At 42.0% G+C, this 24,034-nt stretch overlaps 1 protein-coding gene across 1 annotated transcript; it reads left to right on the forward strand.

The window, feature by feature from the left end:
* Window positions 1–536: 536 nt before the first annotated feature.
* On the forward strand, window positions 537–1,517 carry LOC310856639 (serine/threonine-protein phosphatase PP1-beta catalytic subunit-like; the record flags this gene model as incomplete). Its single annotated transcript, XM_083762110.1, has 1 exon — window positions 537–1,517. One exon carries the CDS (start codon window positions 537–539, stop codon window positions 1,515–1,517), a length of 981 nt encoding a protein of 326 aa, XP_083618236.1.
* Window positions 1,518–24,034: the final 22,517 nt, after the last annotated feature.

A 24,034-nucleotide genomic window follows, 5' to 3' on the forward strand; every position in this document is an offset into this window, starting at 1 on the left:
CTACATCATTTGATGATGATGTTACGCGCATACCATCTATGGGATTTTGTATTGACAGTAGAGGAGACGCAGTGGAGTAACTAAAACGTATTTTCTGGCCAAAAAGTGCATTTTACAGGTGTGTCACTGGTGGGGTGATCAGATTGCGTCCACTAGGGATAGTACGCTTAAGGCCGACACAAAACCGTCTTTGTATTGGTGAGTAGCGAAATCGTTCTTTTTATTTTTGCGGCTCAGTCACCGGGCTGTGCAGTCTTCATGCGGCGGCAGGAGTACCATAGTAACATAGAGCTCCTTAAGGCTATGGACCAGAGCTAGCCCATCACATCTGAACAATAAGATAGAAATGTGCTTCTCTTCTAAGTGTACTTTTCGGCATCCATACTGTCACTTTACCATAGCAGTGCCATCCACATTATTTGTTGTGATGACGTCATGATGATGTCTCAACTTGCCCCCCAAGAGTTATAAAGCGACCCAATTGTGTAACAGAATTTCAAAATGTGTGTGAGTTTGTACATTAACCCTTTGCGAGTATGCTGGACGGTCAATTGAACGTGGACAGCATTATATCTCGGCTTCTGGAAGTGCGAGAATGTGGGGTGAAGCTAGTGGAGATGACCGAGGCAGAGGTGCGGGGGCTCTGCATCGCGTCCAGAGAGGTGTTCCTCAGCCAGCCCATCCTATTGGAACTAGAAGCTCCCCTGAAGATCTGTGGCGACGTCCACGGCCAGTACACTGACCTGCTGAGGCTGTTTGAGTTTGGCGGCTTCCCGCCAGCGACCAACTACCTCTTCCTGGGGGACTACGTGGACAGAGGCAAACAGTCCCTGGAGACCATCTGCCTGCTGCTGGCCTACAAGATCAAATACCCGGACAACTTCTTCCTGCTCCGGGGAAACCACGAGTGTGCCTCCATCAACCTTATCTACGGCTTCTACGACGAGTGCAAGCGCCGGTTCAACATCAAGATGTGGAAAACCTTCACCGACTGTTTCAACTGCCTCCCCGTCGCCGCCGTCGTCGACGAGAAGATCTTCTGCTGCCACGGAGGTCTGTCGCCCGACCTGCAGTCCATGGAACAGATCCGCAGGATCATGAGGCCAACAGATGTGCCCGACTCGGGCCTCCTGTGTGACCTGCTGTGGTCGGACCCGGACAGGGGCGTGAAGGGCTGGGGGGAGAACAACCGTGGCGTGTCTTTCACCTTCGGAGCCGACGTGGTCAGCAAGTTCCTAAGCCATCACGAGCTGGACCTCATCTGCCGAGCGCACCAGGTCGTGGAGGATGGATACGAGTTCTTTGCCAAACGCCAGCTAGTCACCATTTTCTCTGCTCCTAACTACTGTGGCGAGTTCGACAATGCGGCCGCCATGATGATCGTTGACGAATCCCTCATGTGTTCTTTCCAGATCCTGAAGCCATCAGAGATAAAGACCAAGTACCAGTATGGGGGGGTCAACTATGGTCAGCCTGTCACCCCACCCCGTACCGCCCAAGTTCTCAATAACAGGTGAACATTCAGCTTCCTATTGTCCTTCACCCGCTTCCCGATCCGTCCTTTATTACAAACCCTACAGGGCTTCACAGCCATCGCCACCAGTAATTCTCCTCTTGCACAGTATTATAGCGGAACAGGTCAGAGTTGACTTTTTTTAGGTGACCCTAATCCAGTGGTTCTCAAGCTTTTTAATTTGAAACCATTTGGGTCCATTTGGTTATTTGTACAGTACGTATGTACCTGTAAGGGTCCGTTGTAGACCCACTTTGAGAACCACTGCACTAAACTGTCCACTAATGCTTGGTTCTTGTCCAAGTGATTTTATTACTGGTCTTGATCTCTTGAGAGAGAAGTTGTTAATGTCATTTTTGAGGGGTGCTAGCCCCTATAATCCTATATGCACAGCTGTGTGTGTTTGTGTGTATGACTGTGCTCAGCTGATTGGCTGCGCACGGAATGTGATGTATGATGATGTATGATGATAAGAGTGCCCCTCACTTCACACAAGTGTGATTTTGTTACATTGTCGTTCTGCAGGAAAGATGTCTAGACAAGGCAAGGGCAGTTTTATTTGTCAACAAGGAACACAGAACATTAAAGGACCACTTCACCACTTTTCAACCTCTATTCATATAATTGGTTCTCACTAATGTTCATGATAAAATTGAGTGACTCCCTTACGGAGCTATGTGTGTGGCTGGCTGCCTGGCTGGGTGGGTCTGAGCATGAAAATAGCATGGTTGTTTTTCACCACTTGTGCGCAACCTAACACACACACACAAACAGACACGCACATATTAACTGTATTTATGATGATTTCGGGTGTGACAGTACAGTACATGAGTACAGTAGAGGGTACAGTAGAGGGACCCCCACACGGTAACTCAACCGTTTCGGACGTGGGGCGGCTCGCCGGAAACGGCCTGGGCCCCTGGGCGCGTTCCTGCTGGTCAGGATATTCCCCGGAGACCCCCACTCTCTCATTTCTCTACCGTGTCGGACATGGCCGGCACCCTGCCTGTGGTCCTGTGGGTCTGGAACTTCTGGGGACCCCCCGGGACGCCCACACGGAGTTGCACCACTCACTTCACACGGGTGTGATTTTTTTCTACTCAGTCTGTCTCATGGGAGGTATGTGGACAGTTCAGAAACCCGTCCACCAGTGACAAATCCAAGCTAATAGAAACTGCAGGCTTTATATTCCTGAAAAGTTGCAATGCGAAAATGGAAGCCATCGTTCTCACGATAATAAAAATCACACCTGTGTGAAATTAAATTATGGCCGCTCTCATTGTCATCGTACATTAATTTATGTTAGCGGACGTTTGACATTGCTACATAAGGTATAAGGTGGTCCCTTATTGGCCACCGACATGTGATTGGTTAGCCGATTTGCTTGTTTACATATGACATAAGTTTTCCCTTCAATGTCAGTGGAGTTTAATGTTTTGATGTTTAATTTACGTCATATTTAGCGGAATTATCAGCACTTATGATACATCATCATGCATCATCTCATACTGGCCATTGGCCAATCAGAATGCCTGTTGCCTGTGCTGTTAGCCTGTGCTGTTAGCTGATTTGCTCATTTACATATGACATACATTTCCCCTTCAATGTTAAAGGACAACTTTCGTTTTTTTCAACCAAGGTTCATGTTTTAGGTTGTTATTAGAGAAACTAAAAGGTGAGTGTTAATTTTCTTTCATTTGCTGCTTTCTTTCGTTTTGGGGATTTTAGCACTTTTTGACAGGGGGGGGGGCGGGGGCATTCGAGCATGGGGCTAAATATGTATTTTTTTTACCAAATTTGATTTATTTATTTATTATTTACTATAGTCCTAATAAACCCCAGGAAATTACATCTGGCCACAGAAGATCACATGATCTATACTGAATGTGAAGGTAGCCTACTGGGGGAAGCCTTATACTGTGTGTAGGCTCAATATGTCAGTTTGTCACTTTCAATAGTTAGGTCCTGTGATTTGTTGTGGCCAGATGTAATTTCTTGGGGTTTATTAGGACTATAGTAAATAAAAATTAAAAAAATCGCCATAATATTTTGTAAAAAAATACATATTTAGCCCCATGCTCGAATGCCCCCGCCCTCCTGTCAAAAAGTGCTAAAATCCCCAAAACGAAAGAAAGCAGCAAATGAAAGAAAATTAACACTCACCTTTTAGTTTCAACAACCTAAAACATGAACCTTGGTTGAAAAAAACTAAAGTTGTCCTTTAATGTCTAATGTCTTGATATTTAATTTATGTCATAATCTGACAAATCTTGAGACGTGTGGGGACAAAAGCTGTTTATAGAAGGTGCTAGCGCCCCTTTTAAATACTGCCCACAGTCCTCCTATGAGACACAAACAGAGTAGGAAAAAAATCATGGTATTTTTTCATGAACATTATAGTGAGGACCAATTATATGAAGATTGAATTAACGACAACTTCTGCTTTCCGTTCATCTATGCTGGTGAGTAACATGATGATAACTGCATAAAATATAAAAGTAACTGCATACTGATGACAATGATAACATGATAACCCCTATTGTAATATACACATACTTTTTGGGTACATAGATGTTTCTCATATGCTGATTTAATCTCTGGCCTATTGTATACCCTATATTTCTGTCGTCATATTTCGGCACGTATATTCTGGACAAGTGATCAGTGGTCAGGGTATCAGAAGATTACCCCGGGACTAAGCAGAAAGTATGGAGGGTATGTACATCTGCCTACCATAGCTCGTGGAAAGTGAAGTGACATCCAAATTTCAGAAAAGCTTTAGGGAGGGTGCCGAGAGTGGCTAGGCAAGAACCTACTCTGTGTAACCCAGGTTTATGATTGTATCTGTATTTGTATCTCTGTGTTTGTATGGTCACGGTACCATCTGCATCAGTTCACAGCTCATCACACCGATCACTCACTCACTCAGTCACACCAGTTCGGAATCAGCAATCATCACCACACCCTAATATAAAGCACAGCACTTTTGTCTCAGTCAGTGAGGTGCACATCACTGGCTGTGGCAGGTCTGTATCCCTTCTTAAACAGTTTATGCTTCATTATCAAACTTTATATTAACACTGATACTGATGATGGTTTTAGACTCCGAATACTACACTGGTGAACTGAACTGATGAGCTGGATGAGCTGTAGAACTTGAACTGAATTGCTGAGTTTATTGTTTGAAATGTTTTGTTTGATTTAGGTTATTTTTGTTTGATGGCAGTTTGAAACTTAAAGGATTATTTGATTTGACATTTGTAAATGATTGTTTTTACAAGATATTTAATTAGGAGAGCACACTGCATTATTTTCTCACCTATCACACCTTGTTTGTTTTTTGTATTTCCCTCCATCTGCAGGGGTGATTTAGAAGTTGAAGAACTTGAATTAATGTACGTCCATCCCTCTTTAAAAAATTGTTCTCTCTAAACATCTGCCAGTATGTGCCTTTCAGCATTGGCCCTGGTGTCTGCTTTACTTGGTGAGTGATGTTTTGCTTTTATTTTATATTAATTGAATTGTTTTCACAAGACATTGTTTTTAAGGTAAGGGTTCCCAGAATGGCTTTGTTTTTTAAACATATTTACTGTTATTTTTATCTAAAAGCAAGCTACAACAATTAATCAATAACCACCAGTAATGTGTGACATTACAAATATGTTGGATTTAATGTATTTTGGCTGGGACACAATTTTGGCTACTGCTACCTACATTACTAATTAGTGGTTTTTGTTTGACTTTGCTTCATTGGTACAATTACGGTAATGTCACATCAGGTGAAATATGTTTGGCAGGTGGTGTTATATTTGCCAAACTCCGTGTGTGTGTGTGTGTGTGTGTGTGTGTGTGTACGTGTGTGTGTGTGTGTGTGTGTGTGTGTGTGTGTGTGTGTGTGTGTGTGTGTATAAATGGAAAATCATTATTTCAGGTTCCATCTCCTGCACTCAGTTTGAGGCTGATCTGAACATGGGTGGAGTCATAGGGCAGGTGAGGTTGGACTCCACCTCCCAGATGGCCACTGTGAATGTGTCTGGTGCTGGAACCTGTGCTTCTCTCAATTGGTCCTTTAGTGAATTTCCAGTCATGTATGGCCATTTTGATGAGCCTTGTTCTGAAGCTAATGTCGGATCGAGCATCTTCAACTTCACCACTGATTCTGCAACAATTTCCACTGTCGACGTGTCCAGCCTGTTTAAGTGGAGGTCAAACTTGGATGACCTCTCTCTGACCGTGGAAACCTGTAATGGCGCTAAAGCCTGTGCGGTTGTAGGTAGCGGTCGCACATTCATGATGCATCAGGCCAGATTCGTCCAGTCCATCGCTGGTAATGTTTACATCAGGCTAAATACAGGTGCGACCCATGTCAGGGTCCTGGCAGATCTGGCTACCATTGGTCAAGTCGATGCCACCCAGACTAGCATCACTCTCTTGGGCTCGGTGAGCTCTGCTGCTAATTGTGACGTGCTCCTTGGAAGCCTAGACCCCTTGGCGTTGACCCATTTGGGTGTCCTGAAAGTCGGAACCCCTCTGCAACATCTGAAATCCCGGTTAGACCTGGCTACTTTCAATACCAACACTGTCTTCCTTCTCTACCAAACAGGATCAAGGTACAGGTGTGCTCAGATCTATGAAGTACAGACAAAGGAGGTGAGAGCAGTGATTGATATGAGAGGGATCAAAGGTTATTTAGACTTCCGACAGGCTTCACCATTCGACGTGACAGAGCTGAGCGTCAACTTGACTAACTTGCAGGGCAGAGTAGCGCAATACCATGTCCACAAGTTCCCCATGCCTTCAAAGAGTTTGCTGCCTCAAAACCGATGTGTTAACGACCACCTTGGCGATGCCTGGAATCCATTTGGATTAAACATAACGTCTTCGACATACCCCAAGGTGCCCGGGTCGACGCATGATAGGTATGAAATTGGCGACCTCAGTGCTAAACACATGTTACTGAACGGCAGAAATGAGATGGACATTGTCTTTAGAGACTTCCACCTCCCGCTTTTTGGGCGGAACAGCATAGTGGGCCGATCGGTGGTAATCCACAAGCCCGATGGTTCCAGGTTTGCGTGTGCCGGTGTCGATTACCCTGGGGAGGTAATAGTAGCAAGGGCCAGGTTCCAGAGCCCGGTGGTCGGTGACGTTCAGTTCATCCAGCTGAAGAACAACCCTTTCTCTGACGTGTCCGTCTTTGTGGATCTGCATTACGGCAGGCCAGACGTGAGTGCCACCAAAAACAACCTAATGCATATTCACAAATCTCCCATCAGCTCAGAGAGAGACGATGATGAGGGACACTGTGTGTCCATAGGTGATCACTGGAACCCCTTCGACATTGACCCAACAGACAGCAGCTATGATCTGCACTGTGGTCCATCCAACCCGCTGAGCTGTTGGATGGGAGACCTCGCTAGAAAACACGGCACCATCAACCTGGATGCCAGAATCAGCGGAGGGGAGGGAAAATACTTCTTCACCGATACCACTTTCTTTTTCACTGGACCGGACTCTATGATTGGCCGAGCGGTGAACATTCACCATGGACCTGACATGGACAGGATAGCTTGTGCCAATGTCACCCTGGTCCATCTTCCTGCGGCAAGCACAGGCACATGGTCGGGCCATGGGCCCGGCAAGGGACAGATGCAATTCTCCAAGCCTTTCCCTCAGGGCCCTACGGTCATAAACGTCTCCATGGAGCACCTAAATTTAACGGCAGGGACCTACTATATTCACACGCTGCCGATCGTGAGTGGCCCTGAACGACCCTGTCCAGACACCAAGGCTCTCTTCAACCCATTTCACAGTGACGCGTCAGACTCTCCTCCTGCCCCCGGGACCGGTACTGTAGATGAGTATGAGATGGGAGACCTCGCTGGGAAGTTTGGGCGGATGACGGACTTGGATGAAATGCATGCTCTGTTCATGGACAGCAACCTGCCGCTGACTGGGCCTAACAGTGTCGTCGGGAGATTGCTGGTGATTCAACACATCGATGGAAGCAGGTTAGATCAGTGGTTCTCAAACTGTTTAGAACCTTTACAGTACAGTATGTCATATACAGTACGTAAATATGTAAGTCTCACAAGGAAAACTTGAGAGAATATCCGTTTCCATTAGGCTCGATTTAAAATACTGTTATAGTTGGCGTTTAACCACTTGAACCAGGGGGAACCAAAAATAGCTTATCTACAAGTAGACATACTGTAGATCTGCTATTTTTGGTGAAGAGCAACTCGGGTCCAGTTGTATAGAGGGTCGGAAGGTTAAAGTGTAAGACTACTTTAGTGGAGGTTTGGGTTGTGTAGATGCCTTGCCATGATGTAACTCCAAATGTGGACAATATATAAAAAATAATGGCTCCAGTGATTAATAAATGAGCAGAACCGTAGTAAAACATGGCTCTACATTCAAGCTCATATGAAGCGTTGTGAGTTTGTAGGTCGACCATTTCGGCAAAGTGGTTTGGCGTAGAGGGGAAAAGGAGCAAACTAAGTGCAGAGCCAAAGGTCAAGTTTACTAAATATTGAGGGTTTTAAGTGGTTGAATGTCTGAAATAAACAACTATAATTTACATAACACTGATAGTCTATGAAGCTATCTAGGAAATCTGTTGAAAACCTTTAAGACCCCTGCCCTATACTATGTCTTTCCCCTGTATCTCTCCATTATTGCATTATTTAGTGTAAAATGTTTGCAGTATGCAGTGTTCGCACATCGCAGCTACCGATGCAGCAGATGGACACTGGGCGTTTTCCAAGGCTGAGTTCAACGATTCGGTGTCTGGGGCGGTGAAACTGGTAAGAACAACAAACCATCGAGTTATATCTTCATTCTTTCTGCAGGGGGACAGTCCCGGGACAAATATCCCTGATCAGTAGTGGACAGTAACCAAGCACATTATGTTAGGTAGCCATGTAATAAGCGGGATAATATCTGGCTAGGGTTGCATTGTCAGGAGATTATTCAGTTTAATCACTGAAAATGTTGACTTATATCCCGACAATGACCACCTATGCCAGATATTATTACATGATGTGTACAATAGGGGTGGTTGTATTTTTTGCAGTCTCAGCAGATGTTTCCTGATGGGAGCAGCAGTGACGTCACACTGGAAGTGAACCTGACGTCACACTGGAAGTGGACCACCTCAGTCAGAGAAGCTGTAAGAGAACACACGCACAACTCACAGTCTCACACACACACACACACACACACACACACACACACACACACACAGTGGCAGAATGTGCTCCACAGTAAACTCTGAAGTCTGTTTGACATCATCAGATTGCCTCAGCTTCCTGGTCCATCATGGAGAGTGGCATCAGCAACAGCAGCCTGTGCAACACTGTGGGAGGAGCCTATAATCCTTTCAATATGATGTCTGCGGTAAGGACAGCTTTCGCAAATGTATTTCCTCTGAATGAACCTGCTCTAATTCAGTAGTTTTCAACCTTTTTCATATCAAAGTCCACTATTTATTCAGCATTTTAGCCACGGACCACCATTTAATGAGATTTAGCCCCTCAGGCCCAAAACTTATAATATTCTGTTCTCGTTGGATAATATTTTGTCCACAATTACATGCTGTATTAATGTGGTCCCATTTGGAGAGATACCCAGGCAAATGTTTAACAAAATAACAATTCTTCTACTTAATTGTAAATTAAGTAATGCAGATGTTTAGCAATAATTTAACTCTTGAGAGCGTATATATTTTTTTACACTATCAAGAGTTAAAGATCTATCAGGGTGTATTTGGTTACCAACTCCATCATTTCACTGGGGACTCACCTGGAACCCTAATGAGTCAAGGACCACTGGTTGAGAACCACTGATGTACCCCATAGAAGGCAAATCATTTGTTCTATGCTGGGGTCACTAGCTGACTGTGCTCCCGGTTCACGGAGTAATGTTTTCTATTGAAATTCCCTAGAATGGATTATAAACTATTTCAAGAATGTTCATAATGCACGTAAGTCATAATTTTCCATCTCTACAGCATTGGTTCTCAAAGTGAGGTTCGGGGACCCGCCAGGGGTCCCTGAGGGGGTTTGAGCTGGTCCAGCAAAATTAGTTGACAAACTTGACATTCCCATCAAATTCAGTTTAACTACTTGTTAATCTGCTATTTTCAAAAACAAAATCTCACAAATGTTAAGCACATTATATTTGTGAAACATATTAACACAAATCTTGTGTGGGGGGACCCTGTTATATATTTGGTCCAGCGACCACATTCATATCGGGTCCTTTTACAACATTATGTACACTCTATTCTGCTTCCTAAGAGCTCCAGCTGTTCGCGGGACACCCCGATGGCATGCATGGTGGGGGACCTGACCAGCAGACAGGGCAACGTCAGCCTGACAGAGAGACAAGTGTACAACGACCCCAACATCATGCTGACTGGGGACTTCACAGGTACAACACTGTTCACTCCCCAAGCTTGGCATGGAGGGCTAAAGCCCAATTTGTAAGCTTATGAACACCATATCGTATGTATGTCATGATAAAGTATATTTATTAAGGGTCAACCATACTGTATAAACTGGCGTGTGGGTTATGGGCCAAAGTAATCTCTCATTGGATTATTTAAATTTTAACACTTACAAGAAACTTAATTATTATAATTGAGTTTTCTCAAAGGACTTAAAAAAGTGGTTAATGCCATCAATTTAAATACATTGGATCATGATGTATCTTGTTGTGATTTTTGGTGTTATGTTTAGTTGTGCACAGGGCTGTGCTTCTGAAACATGGGGAAACTATCTTGGCATGTGCTGATATCCTGCCAGAATCCCCTTCAGCGACACAGATTTTCCCTATGGTTGCATCCTTCAACAGGTTAGTACAAACATAACATAGACATCAGAATGCAAGCACAACTCAGTCACAAGTATTAGTCTGCTTAGCGGGTGTGCACGGCTCAAAATTAAGAATACCAATACCACGGAATTGTCCTTTTTATTCATAGTCATTGGCACATGCGTGTGTATGCAGCCCTTCTGTCTGGTTTTAAAAGATCTTTGTCTTTTTCCTTAAATACAAAATGAGGGGAGGTGCCTGCCCACTGCTGCGGAGGTTGTGGGTTAGAATCCACCACGGTTGATCTGGTTTTGTCGATATACGAACACAATTGGCCCATGTTCGGGGTAGGGAAGCCGTCAGACAGGCTGGGACACTTGAACTCATTCACTTCCAAGGATGACTTTGATGACTTGTGTTTTTAGTTTTGGCACTAGATGGCCCTCTCCCGTTCGCTTCCTCATTGTGTCTCCAGGAGAAATGGACGCAGCTCTTCTCCTTTCCTCCACTGGCCATTTTGGCTCAGACAGGACATTTTTAATGGACTCTAGCTATTGACTGTTTTACGGTTTACGTTTATTATATATATATTTTTTTTTGTGAACTCACAGGAAATGGCTCTCAGATTATCAACGATCGGGGATGCAATCGTAGTGGGGATTGATATTCTATTTAAAATATAAGCAAATAAAAGCTTGCACTGGGTGGTACATTTTGGTATTTAATCGCAGTGAATGAGATAATGGTGTAGATTTCTTAAATGGAACGATCAACTGCCTTCGTTTAAGCTTTGTGATAGTGATCAAAAGTCACAAGGTAATCTGTTTCCTTTTCCAGATTTGACTTCCGTTCGAGGGTTGCTCATGTCCTTGGGATGCACATATCAAGAGTCACCATCCTACCCAAGTCCCCTCATCCTGTATCCGGTGGCAAGTGCCAGCAAGTTAACTATTTCATATCAGGTAGGGCTGACTACTGTACACAGCTTTGACAAAAAAAATCCATGTCCTTTTCAATTAAATCCAGGGATGGTTAAGGTCTCAAGCAAGGAGGCCCCTGGGTGAATTATCTTTAAGCCAAGGGCCCCCTAATCTACGCTACTATATATATGCTACATGATATAAATATTACACAGAGGGCGATTCATAACTGGGTGTACAATTTGTGGCGGATTCTTCTGGGTTCTGCCTGCTTACTGCATAGCCTACATGCTGAGAAGTTTACCATTGATTGACAATTAACGTAGGCTATTCAACTAACAGACATGCGGCAAAGGCCGTCGGGATCAGGAGTCAAACCCGCGGCACGCCGTCAGGCCGGCTCAGCAACCCTCCGGGCCCAGCTAAGGGGACCTTGCCAAGATAGTTGAACTTGATCTAACATCCCAAAAGGGGCTTTGCCTGCAATTAATTTGTCAACAAGTCATCATTTGGAAATTACAACTTGTGAAAGTAAAACTTAAAATGTCAGGTCTTATATTTCCTCAAAATGGATATATAGCTGTAGGAATGATTATTTAATTATTATAGTCATACTGTAACTTTTTTTTTCTTTACTCACTGGGTTTAATAACTGCACAGATTGCAATTTACTTAGCAGGCAAAATATTACTTTAACACTAATATACTACTTATTACTTATTACTTTAAAAAAAAGGAATAAAGGTACACTACTTATTACTCCCTGAGAAAAGTAACTAGTTACTTATTACTTTACTTATTACTTTTTTCTCTCGCCTCCAGTAATTGCATAGTTTGTCCCCAAAAGTCTTACTTTGCATTTTCAACATTAGCAGTCCCCCCTCCCCTATTCTGCAGTGTTTATTTAACTCTAAAAAGTGTACTGTATAGTGTACACATGATGATGGGTCCATTTGTACACTCATTTGAATTAAATGAACACTAAGACTTTTACTGTGTATGAATTCATTAATTACAGTCTAAAGTGTTTCTTGATATTTGAAGTAGATTTTTTTTCGACGTGGAATATAGAATCTTCCCTATGCACAACTTGTAGCGGACAATAATGTTCTTGTCTCGATCGCGGACATACTAAAAAAAATGCGAATACTTCCAAGTATTCAATGTTGTAACGCTTTGTTGTGCCGGTGTTTCTGTCTCCTCCACGATTAGTTTGTTTACGTCTCTTCTCTCTAACAGTGCAGTCTAACCAGTTACACACACTAGTTTAGGTTGTTGTTCCGGGCGGTTTAAGGCCCTCCCTTCTGCATCCGATACTTCACACATACAGTACGTACCGACGAGTGTGCATCGTTTCGGTATCCGCTCTAGAGTCTAGATCTAGAGCGGATCAGCAGCCTGCAAAGCAACTTGACCCCTATCCAGTCTACAATAAACACTCAAACCCACAGTTCCACCAAGGCTTGTGAAAATGGTAATAATATTACTTTTGGAAAAAAGTTAATGTAATATTATTACTCAAAATGTGAAAGTAACTAGTTAAGTTACATATTACTGGAAAAAAGTAGTATATTACTTAAGTTGCTTGACAACACTGTTAGCAGGTGCCTGTAATGGCCGGGAGGCATACTATCATCCGACAGAGCATTGCTCCGAAGGAGCAATGCTCCGAGGTGCGCTGCGGGTCGGGAGAGGGTTGCGGTTAGGTTTAGGTGTCTGCCCTGGGGGAGGTTAGGATTAGGGTGAGGGAGGAGGTAGGTTGTCGTTTGGACCAATGCTCCGTCGGATGAAAGTACTGCACTCGTAATGGCCTCTAGGGACAGCTATAATCTGAAGGATAATTGTTTGGGATTATTCATGTTTTGTGTGCTTTCTGTAGGGGATGTCAGCAAGGAAAAGCTGGACTCTGTCAAAACCAGTGACGGGATGAGTGTGTTCCAGCATTCTGATATATGCACAAGTAAGTATGCAGGGTTTTTTGAGTAACGGCCATTGCCAAACATAAAATATACATCCACAGCGACGAGTAACTCTGTACAAATGGCTGTAGTGTAGGCTCTCTGAGAGTCTATGGCCATAACTCTCTGAGAGTGTACAAATTCAAAGTTTGAGAACCAGTGTGGAAAAGAAGAAATGTTTCCGGAATAGTTTCCAAATGTTCGGGAACCGATTCCCCTTCCTGGTTACACACAAGGAAGCTTAGAGAAGTGGTCACGTGACTGGGCTGCGCCATGACACTTTCATGGACACTTTCATGGGAGCCAAACTACCCGGAAGTTTGGCAGAATGCAATGGAGTAAATGAGAGCTCAGTGACCAGCTCATGAACAAACATAATTTATGAACAATTGAGACCTTTGTCATATAATCGGTTCAGGAATATAAAAGAAGACATATCACAGGTTGTTTTCTAATCTCTTACTTTTCGATGTGCACATTAAGTATCGTGAGATTTGGCTGCCAGACAGGAAACTTTGGGAAGTCTTGCGATACTTTGTACGTTCAGAAAGGTACTTTGTGCTCTTTAGATACCATACCTCTATAAAAATTACAGTGTACACATCGAAAAGCAACGCATTAGACAATGTGTTACATGTCTTCTGTTATTTTCCAGAAGTGATTACTTTACAAAACATCTGTTAACATTTCAAATTCATGCCAACGAGCAGATTTGAGCCACACCGAGCTACAGCCAATCAGATGGCAGATGTTTGAAACGTTTATTTTGTTTGTTCATATTGTGAACATACAGAATACAGATGCATACAGTGCAAATTCAATTATGGAGTCTGATGTGTTTAACAATAGATATTGTAAAATAAATCAATACTGAACACATACATGTCCCATTTCATGTATTCCGACAATATTTTTCTTGTACTGTATAGGTGAAGTATAGATGGTTTATGGAGAGACGACTGCTACACGGACCTGTACCGGCTGGCTGCTGCGCCTTGTGAGCTCAACTCTCCATGCAGGGACTATTGGAGCTCACAGTGGACCACAACTCTACTTTTAATGACGGTTATTTGTTATAAACAAGCTGGTAGAATATGCACATCACTTGTTGGAATGCTGGGTTTACTCACAACGCATTTGTATAATTGCTTTATTTTGTTAGCCTACAATGTTAAGTTCAACACTGTCTGCTGCACATAATATTGAGCATTGCAAACTTTGAACCATTAAACATTTCTGTACACTCTTTTGTACATAACCGTTACCCTTGTCTGCCTCTTGCATTTGTGAGGACAAATTGTTCTATAGCTGCACCCAGTGGTTACTTTGAGACATGACACTGTCAAGCTTAAACCCAGGGATGAAATGTAGGACCCAGAACGTAGAAAACACTTACACTTAACATAGAAGTTGGCAAACTAAGTTACACCTAAAATGGCAAAAGTAAAGCTCAATTAGTCGGCACATATTACACGAGACCACTAAAATGTTTAATTGAGTGTTGACCATCTGAAAAGTATATTATACCATGTATAATACCATGGTCAGTACACCAATAATTACTAGTTTTGGCACTGTGGGTAGGTGCCAAATCCAGATGGAAAGCGCTCTCAAATCTCCTGGTTGTCTGCGTTTACTCCAGTGTGACATTTTCACTGTCTGTAACGTTTCGGGGTTCCATGGCATCTGCTGGTGTTAGTCCCCTGTGTATCAAGTCCAATGTCCAGTCATCCATCAGGATATGTTAGACCACTTTGTGCTTCAGTATGTTGACAAGCTTTATGGAGATGCAGATTTTCCTTTCCAGCTCGATTTGGCACCCTTTGATATGTGAGTTTTCAATCAGAACTATCTACTGTAGGCTATATTTTCCTGTTATAATAATAATATAATAAACTTTATTTGTATAGCACTTTTCATACATAAATGCAGCTCAAAGTGCTTCACAGGGCATGACACAAAAATACAATAAAACACTAGTTAAAATGATAGAACAATAGCAGAGAACAAAACCGAATATAAGAACATAAAATAAATAAAAAAATAAAAATAAAACTCAACTAAAAGCAAGGGAGAAGAGGGTGTTATGGGACTGTTTATCGCCACTCTTTCACATGCAGACGAAAAAAGCCTGGGTACCGATGCTACATGCTCACATACACCAGCTTCTGTTTGAAAAAATAATTTGAATTTCATTACAGGGTGATTATTCTCGTAAGGAACATTTGCAGAGGACTCAGAACATTCCAACACAGCCTGTGACTCACACACATTTATGTTTTTTGTCAATGTACAAGCAATCGAGAGCAATGCGGAAGCAATAATGTGGCTCGAGCCACATTTACAAGCATTACAAATTACATCACATTGGAACTTTTGTTAAAGCTTGGATTTACTCTCTAGTTAAACACTGGATAGTATTAGTGAGGACTGATGTAGCCGCACTATAAATTGCTTCAATGCCAAATACGTTATCAGTGGACGTCTGGATGAGAGAGATAGGCCCTACTGTAAAAAACAGGCAACCTGCCAAAGCATTGATCTCTGTATGCAGGCACTGATACTGTACAGGTCACACCTTGCAGTGTTCTTTGATTTGAATATTGAAGGCATGAGGAAGAAACCTATTAGATTACTGGTGAAGATTGCAAAAGGAAAAATGTACATGTCAATTACTGTCATATGCTCTCATTGTAGGTTAATACATAATGTTGTTGAATAAATCTTGCAGAGTTGGACGGACACACACACACACACACACACACACTGCTTGGCCACTTTTTGTTGCTGACCCACAGGTTGAGAACAACCCCAGCTGCACAGTGTCATATCACTAATCACTATCACTAATGGTGATTGCACAATTAGAGATAGTGTACAGCTACAGCAGGACTGAAATAACAGGAAAAACAACTTATCAAGTAAAAGGGAATTCCACTTAAATTATATTCTGGGGTAATACTTTCATGTCTACTCAGGCTTTTGTGTGCACCCCAGAATGAATATAATTAATTGTGGTAGTTATGCCTAGTTATGTTCCCGTCTAGTCTACTGTATAGTCTGGATCCAAGCAAAAATAAATACATCCAACGGCTCAATGGCTCTGGGCGTCGATCCTACTGGCCGAAACATAGGGCATAAATATTATATAAAAATGTAAACTGAACAAATTGCTGACAAATCAAATGTACACAGTAATGATAACTACTTGATGGTGAAACCAATTAGTTGCCAAATTAAATCTAATCCCTCTCTCAATCTCTCTGATGGTAAGCAGCTAGGGCTGACAATGAAATACATAAACTATCCACTCCACTGTATAGAGTCACAGTAGCCTACATCATTAGCTCTTGTCATGGATACCACAGTCAGCTGCCCATGGTGGAAGTGCCTCATTAATCATATCATCATCATACTATAATTCAGTCAATGTCTGTGTGTGTGTCTGTCTGTGTGTCTGTCTGTCACTGTGACTGCCGTAGCTCCTCACTGCCTGCACCAATCGCTCCCACTTTTCACACAGGCATTTTTCCAGTTTAACAAATTGTAAATTAATTATGAATTTATTAGTGAATAAAAAATGTGAAAACGCACCCAGGGCGCAGTACCCCCCACGGCCACTAGGGGGATATCTCACAACGGGTAAGGGCTAGTTTAGTAAATTCACCATTATGAAATTGATTGATTGATTGATTGAAATATTTATTAACAGTTTGCAGAATTACAGTACATTTCAAGCACAAACTCAATACAAAGACTGTGGACGACCCAATTAAGCATTACGCTTGTTTACAACAGGGTCCACATTGTTCAATTCATCAAAACATTTAGAGACATACAAATAGACACTTCTATGTAGCTAAAGAACAGAACAGTAATTCATCATATAGGAAGCAAAAAGGGAAAAGATACATATACAGTGAGAGGAAATGGGGGGAGGGGCGGTGGGGGGGATTCAGATTTTACAGAGGCCAGTTTCGAATTGCAGCCATCCGTAGGACCGTAGGTGCCCTTTGAGAGCGGTTTTGAAGGAGTCAAGGGATTCACATGTCTTAATGACTGTTGGTAGGGCGTTCCACATTTTGGTGGCATAGGAGCGAAAATAATTTAGACCCTTGTTTGTGCCGAATCTGGGTTGTACATGGTTTGTTGCACTCCCTCTAGTGTTGTGGGTGTGGACTTCGTTTACATTAAGGAAGTATTTAGACAGGTACATGGGTATCTTGGTGGTGTATCGAATCTTGTGGACCAGACCCATTGCAAGATGCTGTACTCTGTCGTCGACCCTAAGCCATCCCAGCCTGTCAAAGTGGGCAGGGGTGATGTGGGTTCGGGGGGTGAGGCCAAGTAGGAGCCTGACCAGTTTGTTTTGGGAGGTCTGGAGCCTTGTTTTAAGGTCCTTTGAGGTGCTGTGGTACCAAGAGGTGGATGCATTATAGTCAAAGAAACCTTGTACGAGGGCTCCTGTTAAGGTCTTCAAGGTGTTTTTGTCGACCAGTGAGGAGATCCTGTAAAGGAATCTTGTTCTTTGATTGACTTTTTGATTATGTTGGTGGCCATTTTATCTGCGGAAAGATTGGCCTCCAAGATGGAACCTAGGTAGGTAATTTGATCTTTTCGTGTGATAATATTGTCACCCACTCTAACCAAGAAGCCATCTGCCTTGCCGAGATTGCGAAACAACTTCTGTCAAAAAACTTTGTTCCACTTGTTCCCTCCCAACACAATAAAGTGTCAGATCTCTCAATCATTAAATCACCTGGCAGTTTTACAGGAGTCATCTTGTTTGCAGGTTTGTAACACAATGCGATTAACAGGACAGGCAATCCTTTCAGCTGATATATTTTGTTCATTAATTGCAAAATCTATTGAATACTTTCATCAACATTGTTAACAATATCAGTACAGGTAGTAAGGTCAAAGGTTAGGTTAAAAGTATAACCATTTCCATTGCAGTCCATTGTACACAATTCATCAGTCATACAAATAACACAATCACACTCGTGTGAAGTGAGGGGCGCTCTTATCATCATACATCAGCTCATTTTGGCCAATCACAATTTGCGCCCTCACCTTCGTCTTCAATGTTTGTGTTTACACAAACCCTCAAAGCTGGACATAGGAGGGGCTATAGCGCCCCTCAAAAATATTGGAATAAAACTCAATCATTTATTTTTGGCAAAGAAAAGGGTTTAAGTGGTTTAGGTTCTAAAAAGACATGAATCCAACAGAAAAGATAAGTCAAAAAACAAACAAACAAACAAACAAACAAACAAAATTAATTTACACAACACTGAATGAAAAAGTCCCCACAAACTAAAGATTATGCAACACAATTGTATACAAACTACAAAGCAAAGTTATATGTTTACCCAGGGTAACTGGACTAAGCTCAATAACTTGTTTACAGCCAGGCCCTGCTCATAGAACATTTCATGGTAGGGGTTCAATGCCTTGCTCAAGGGCACTTCAGCGGTGGTCATTTTAACGTGCCGGTCCGGGGATACGAACTAGCGACCTTCCGGTATCAAGACCGCTCCGCAGACCGTTCGGCCACCGCTGCCCCTAAACAATATATAACAATATATACAATATGAAGTGGGGGGGTCCCCTGCTTCATCTCTCATCTAACCTTGACCTAACCTTGACCTAGAAACATGTGTGTGTGTGTGTGTGTGTGTGTGTGTGTGTGTGTGTGTGTGTGTGTGTGTGTGTGTGTGTGTGTGTGTGTGTGTGCGCCCAGCAACACCAGAGGACTGATGGCATCCCCCCCCCCCCCCAGCCCCACCTGTGGACGGATGTGCGGCTCATGCATCAGCCTCCACAGCCAAGTGGCACCAGCAGCAACATAGCTGAACACCCCCACCCCCCTTCCCCTCCCTGGAGCAAACATAATTATCTTACACAATGGACACACACACACACACCCACACACACACACACACACACACACACACACACACACACACACACACACACACACACACACACACACACACACACACACACACACACACACACACTGATATTTAGAAAGGAACAAATTGAAGCATGTATCAGATATTGTCACAAATAGATGATCTAGCTCACAGCGTGTTGCATCATGACCCAGTGTGAGCTTGTAGATCTGCTATTATTTCTCTATTTAATAACTAATACTCAAATAAAGTACAGATACTCCGGAAATACCCAAGTGAATGTACTAGTACATAATAAACTTATACCAAGTTCCAAAGAACATTAAGTCTTACGTGCCAACTTTCTCATTTTCTAAAGACCAAGTTGGCACATATATGGGTATGAACAATGTCCATTGTCCACTGTTCGTAATAAAGCAATAAATCAAGTGTCTCTGGGCCAGGGATCAACTTATTTCCGGGTTTGACACTGACTAGTTGTTTTCGTCGTTGATTTCAAAATCTTTACAATAAAAGCTTATGACAATAAAATGTGCGTCTTGTAAATGACTTAAAGGGATAGTTGGGGTAACTGGGTCGTGGGGGTAACAGTTGTAAATGACTTAAAGGGATAGTTGGGGTAACTGGGTCATGGGGGTAACAGTTGTAAATGACTTAAAGGGATAGTTGGGGTAACTGGGTCATGGGGGTAACAGTTCCAACAGAGATTTCCAGTCTTCCCTTCTCCGGAGCAACATTAGCAAATAGCAACTTCCGCCTGGGGGATCCCGAGGCGTTCCAAGGCCAGTGGAGATATAATCCCCCCAGCTGGACCTTGGTCTTCAATGGGGTCTGTTCCCAGTGGAACGAGCAGCAAGGACCTGCCTATGGAGACGCACAGTACTATAGATGCCCGAACCACCTAAGCTGGCTCCTTTCCAAGTCAGGGAGCAGCGGTTCTACTCTGATGAACTTCTCACCCTATGAGGTGAGAAGTTGAGGTGAGAAATCAGAGTAATAATAATAATAATAATAAAACTTTATTTGTATAGCACCTTTCATGACATGAAATGCAGCTCAAAGTGCTTTACAGAACAATGGAGAATAAAAGAAAAGCAAGGCAACGACATAAAAAAACAAGCAGTAATGCAATACAGTGAGGACATGAATAACAAAAAATAAAAAATAAAATATCAATTAAAAGCAATGTTGTAGAAGTTGGTCTTGAGCTGAGCTTTAAAAATGTCTACAGAGGCTGCCTGACGAAGGTACAGTGGGAGCTTGTTCCATGCCGACGGCCCGTAGAAGCAAAAAGCTGCTTCCCCTTATTTTTTTGTTGCCATTTTTTTAGGCAAAGCGAGCAGGCCAGCAGTGGAAGACCTTAGGGGGCGGTTTGGGACATATTTAGGCAGGCATGTTGTAGGTAGGAAGGTGCGAGACCATTGAGAGCTTTATAGACAAGTAAAATAATTTTAAAATCAATCCTAAAAACAACCGGAAGCCAGTGCAGTGATGCCAAAACTGGAGTAATATGTTCTCTCATCTTAGTTCTAGTTAAAACTCTGGCTGCTGCATTTTGGACAAGTTGTAATCTGTCAGTTGTTTTCTTAGGCAGTCCTGAAAAAAGTGCATTGCAGTAATCAAGCCGAGAAAAAACAAAGGCGTGGATTAGCGTTTTTGCATCGTCCAAGGACAAATAGGCTCTGATTCGTGCAATATTTCTAAGGTGAAAAAAGGCAATCTTGGTAACATGATTAATGTGTGAATTAAAATTCAATTCAGAATCAATAATAACCCCCAGGTTCTTTACTGTATTGCTACTTTCTACAGTCAGGTTGCCAAGTCTGCTTATTATTGATTCTTTCTGCTCACTAGAACCGATTATGAGAACTTCTGTCTTATCCTCATTAGAACCGCTGCGGCCACCCATCTGAGAAAACTTAACTGGCCACTTGTATCAGCAATCTTATTATTGTGGTCTAGACGCACACTTCAAACAATAGGTGTATAGTTTCAAAGTACAGATTATAATAATAACAATTATTATTGTTATTGTTTTACCTACTGATGATAGCTTCTTACTATTTCTATGCATTTGATGTATTACCTTGTGTTGACCTTGCTTATTGTAAATCACTCTGGGTTAAGAGTGTCTCCTAAATCCCTAAATGTATATTGTATTTGCATGGCCACAGGTGCCCATCTCACAATGTTTTGCCAGGGACACTCATAAGAGATGATTTGTGTTGTAGAAATGTTCAAGATGCGTTTAAAAATATTTCAAAAGATAGCAGATCTATGTCTCCAACATTCTCTTTTCTATCACAAGACCACCTAAAAGGAAGTATGATACCTCACAGTATTGTCTTGGTATAGGGCAGCCAGGGGAGTATGCACGTTCATGTGCACGTTACGTGCACATCTCTTATCTTCCATTACAATGCCAAGTCACTGCTATTAATTATTGCCTTGTTCTATGAGTCACGTGTTGTTATATGACCCCCGCAGAGACTTATATATTCTCAAACACCACCTCTGATGGTAAGAGCATCAGTCAATCAAGTCGGTCTACTTTCTGGTCCTAAAAAAGGTAAGTGTTGATTTTCAGGTGAATTTCTGGAGTGGTGCTTTTTAGGAGTGGCCGAGTGGCATACAATTAGGTAACATTTTCTATACATTTAACGGGGCATTTGCATTGAGACAGGGATGGTCGATTTTGTTACGATGTTGTATTCTGTCTAAAGAAGATTGTTTGTGTAACAGGTTGGTGTCAGATCAGCCAGGATGTGGACCATGGTGAGAGTGTTACCTGTTCTGTTGCTTCTGTTCGCACAGAATGCTACCGGAAAACGCAACGCAGGTAAACTACTTTATAATTATTAACATAAATATTAGATGGGTGTCCTCCTGGTTGGTATGCCTACCACAAACAGACATTCAGACAATGTATATTTTTGTCAATGGTTCAAGTGTGTCTTTTGACATTAATTTTGTCGTTTACCACTTTTTCTATAAAATAATGTTTTTCTTCATTGTTTTTGTATATTAGTTATAGCATACTTACTTATAAATATGTTGTACTAGTACTGTATAGTAGCCTACTTTATCGATACAAATAAGCCGAATTTTACAACCCATTAAGGAAAAACTCTCACATTGAAGCAATACATAAAAACTCAAACCCCAATCCAGAATATGTGACAATAACTTTAGAGATTATCCTTACTTTTCATATTTTAATTTAACCTTTTTATATTTATTCTCTATGGCCAGACTCATGTGTTGGTGACAGGCCGGGTGGGCTCCGTCATCCCAGCCAATTGACCTATATCTTTACTATCTGCTATAACATAAATTGCCCAGTTTGAGACATTAAAACTTGACCTTGACCAGTGAAACAGACAGGCTTCCATACTTACTTCCATGTGACCACAGACAGCTTGCCATGTCTTTGTTGCAATATTGTGGTAGTTTGTGGGGATGACTGATTTACAGCATCCTAGATGCTATTCTTACCTATTTACATATACTGTAAATAGGTCAACTCATTGGACAGTGGGGCCGCAGGTCAACACTGCCCCTATATTAGCTATATGTTATACAGGGCAGCTTCTCATGACACCACTGTATGAAATATGACTCTACCTGAGACTAATCTTTATTTTATTTGTTTTATTTCTTCATAACCATTACTATTGATGTCTAGAAGTAGGTGTTTTCGTATGAAAATCCACATTTGTAATTGAACAAAGTACCCAATATCATAATTTGACACTGGACAGTTACACTGAAGGCATTTTGACACTTGCTGAATAGCTCTACATCTTTTAACAGAGTGTCCTGGGGCGGCAGCAGACATTGCATTCTTACTGGATGGCTCAGGCAGTGTTTCCTCTGGTGATTTCATCAGAATGAAGACTTTTGTTAAAAGTATGATTCGCTCACTACTGGGCGTGGGACAAGTTACACAGGTAGGTGTAGCATAAATAGTCAAGTCAAATTATAAATTAGAAAGGATTTTGGTTTCTTCCAAACTGGGCCATTTTCTATGCTGCTGAAGTGAAATCTAATCTGATTAAAAAAGAACTGTAGAGCTGCACATACTATTATCAAATGTTAGATGTGATGTCTGATGTGACATTGCATCATCAATGATGGGATTTATTTTGTTGTATTATTTTGTTCACATAATAGGAGTGATTACAATAACCTGCCATGCATTGCTGGGCAGGCTAATAAGCATCTACTATTGTACCATTCAGGAAGGCGTTTCTTAATGGTGCCTCTATGGAATGAACTGCAGCTGCTAAATACAGTTTGACATATCCAGACCAAATGAAGGCCTACAATATGTATTTTCAACACCATGCTCATGCAGACGTTTGCTGGACGAAATAGAAAAGTGCCCAGTTTGAGGGAGAAAAATGGGAATTTAATATGAATGATTGATGACATTTAAAGTGATTCTACAGACTTTTTTACGGCTTGAATATCAACCATCACATTCTCTATAATTGCAGAATACTGTATATTTCAGTAAGATCAATGTTTTTCTGTGTGTTTACAGTTTTCAGTTGCCCAATACGGATCGTCCACCATCATCCACTATTATTTTGATAATTTTGCCACCTCAGGATCTTGGGAATCTCAAATTGATCGTATTAGTCAACAAGGGGGAGGGACTAATACAGCTAGAGCAATTCGAGATGTTGTGTAAGTGTCTTTATCTTGGCAACATACCACAAATGTCAAACATTTTGCAGTTTGCAAGTACATTTCTCTTCTTTTATTCCAACAGCCAAGATGTATTTGTAGGAAATAGAGGATCGAGACCAAATGTGAATAAGTTCCTGATAGTCATCTGTGATGGATCTTCTGGTGATCGAAGCGACTTACCTAATGCTGCTTCCCTAGCTGCAAGGGAGGGCA

This window comes from Protomyctophum parallelum (assembly GCF_964188405.1).
Source record: "Protomyctophum parallelum genome assembly, chromosome: 3".
NCBI lineage: Eukaryota > Metazoa > Chordata > Actinopteri > Myctophiformes > Myctophidae > Protomyctophum > Protomyctophum parallelum.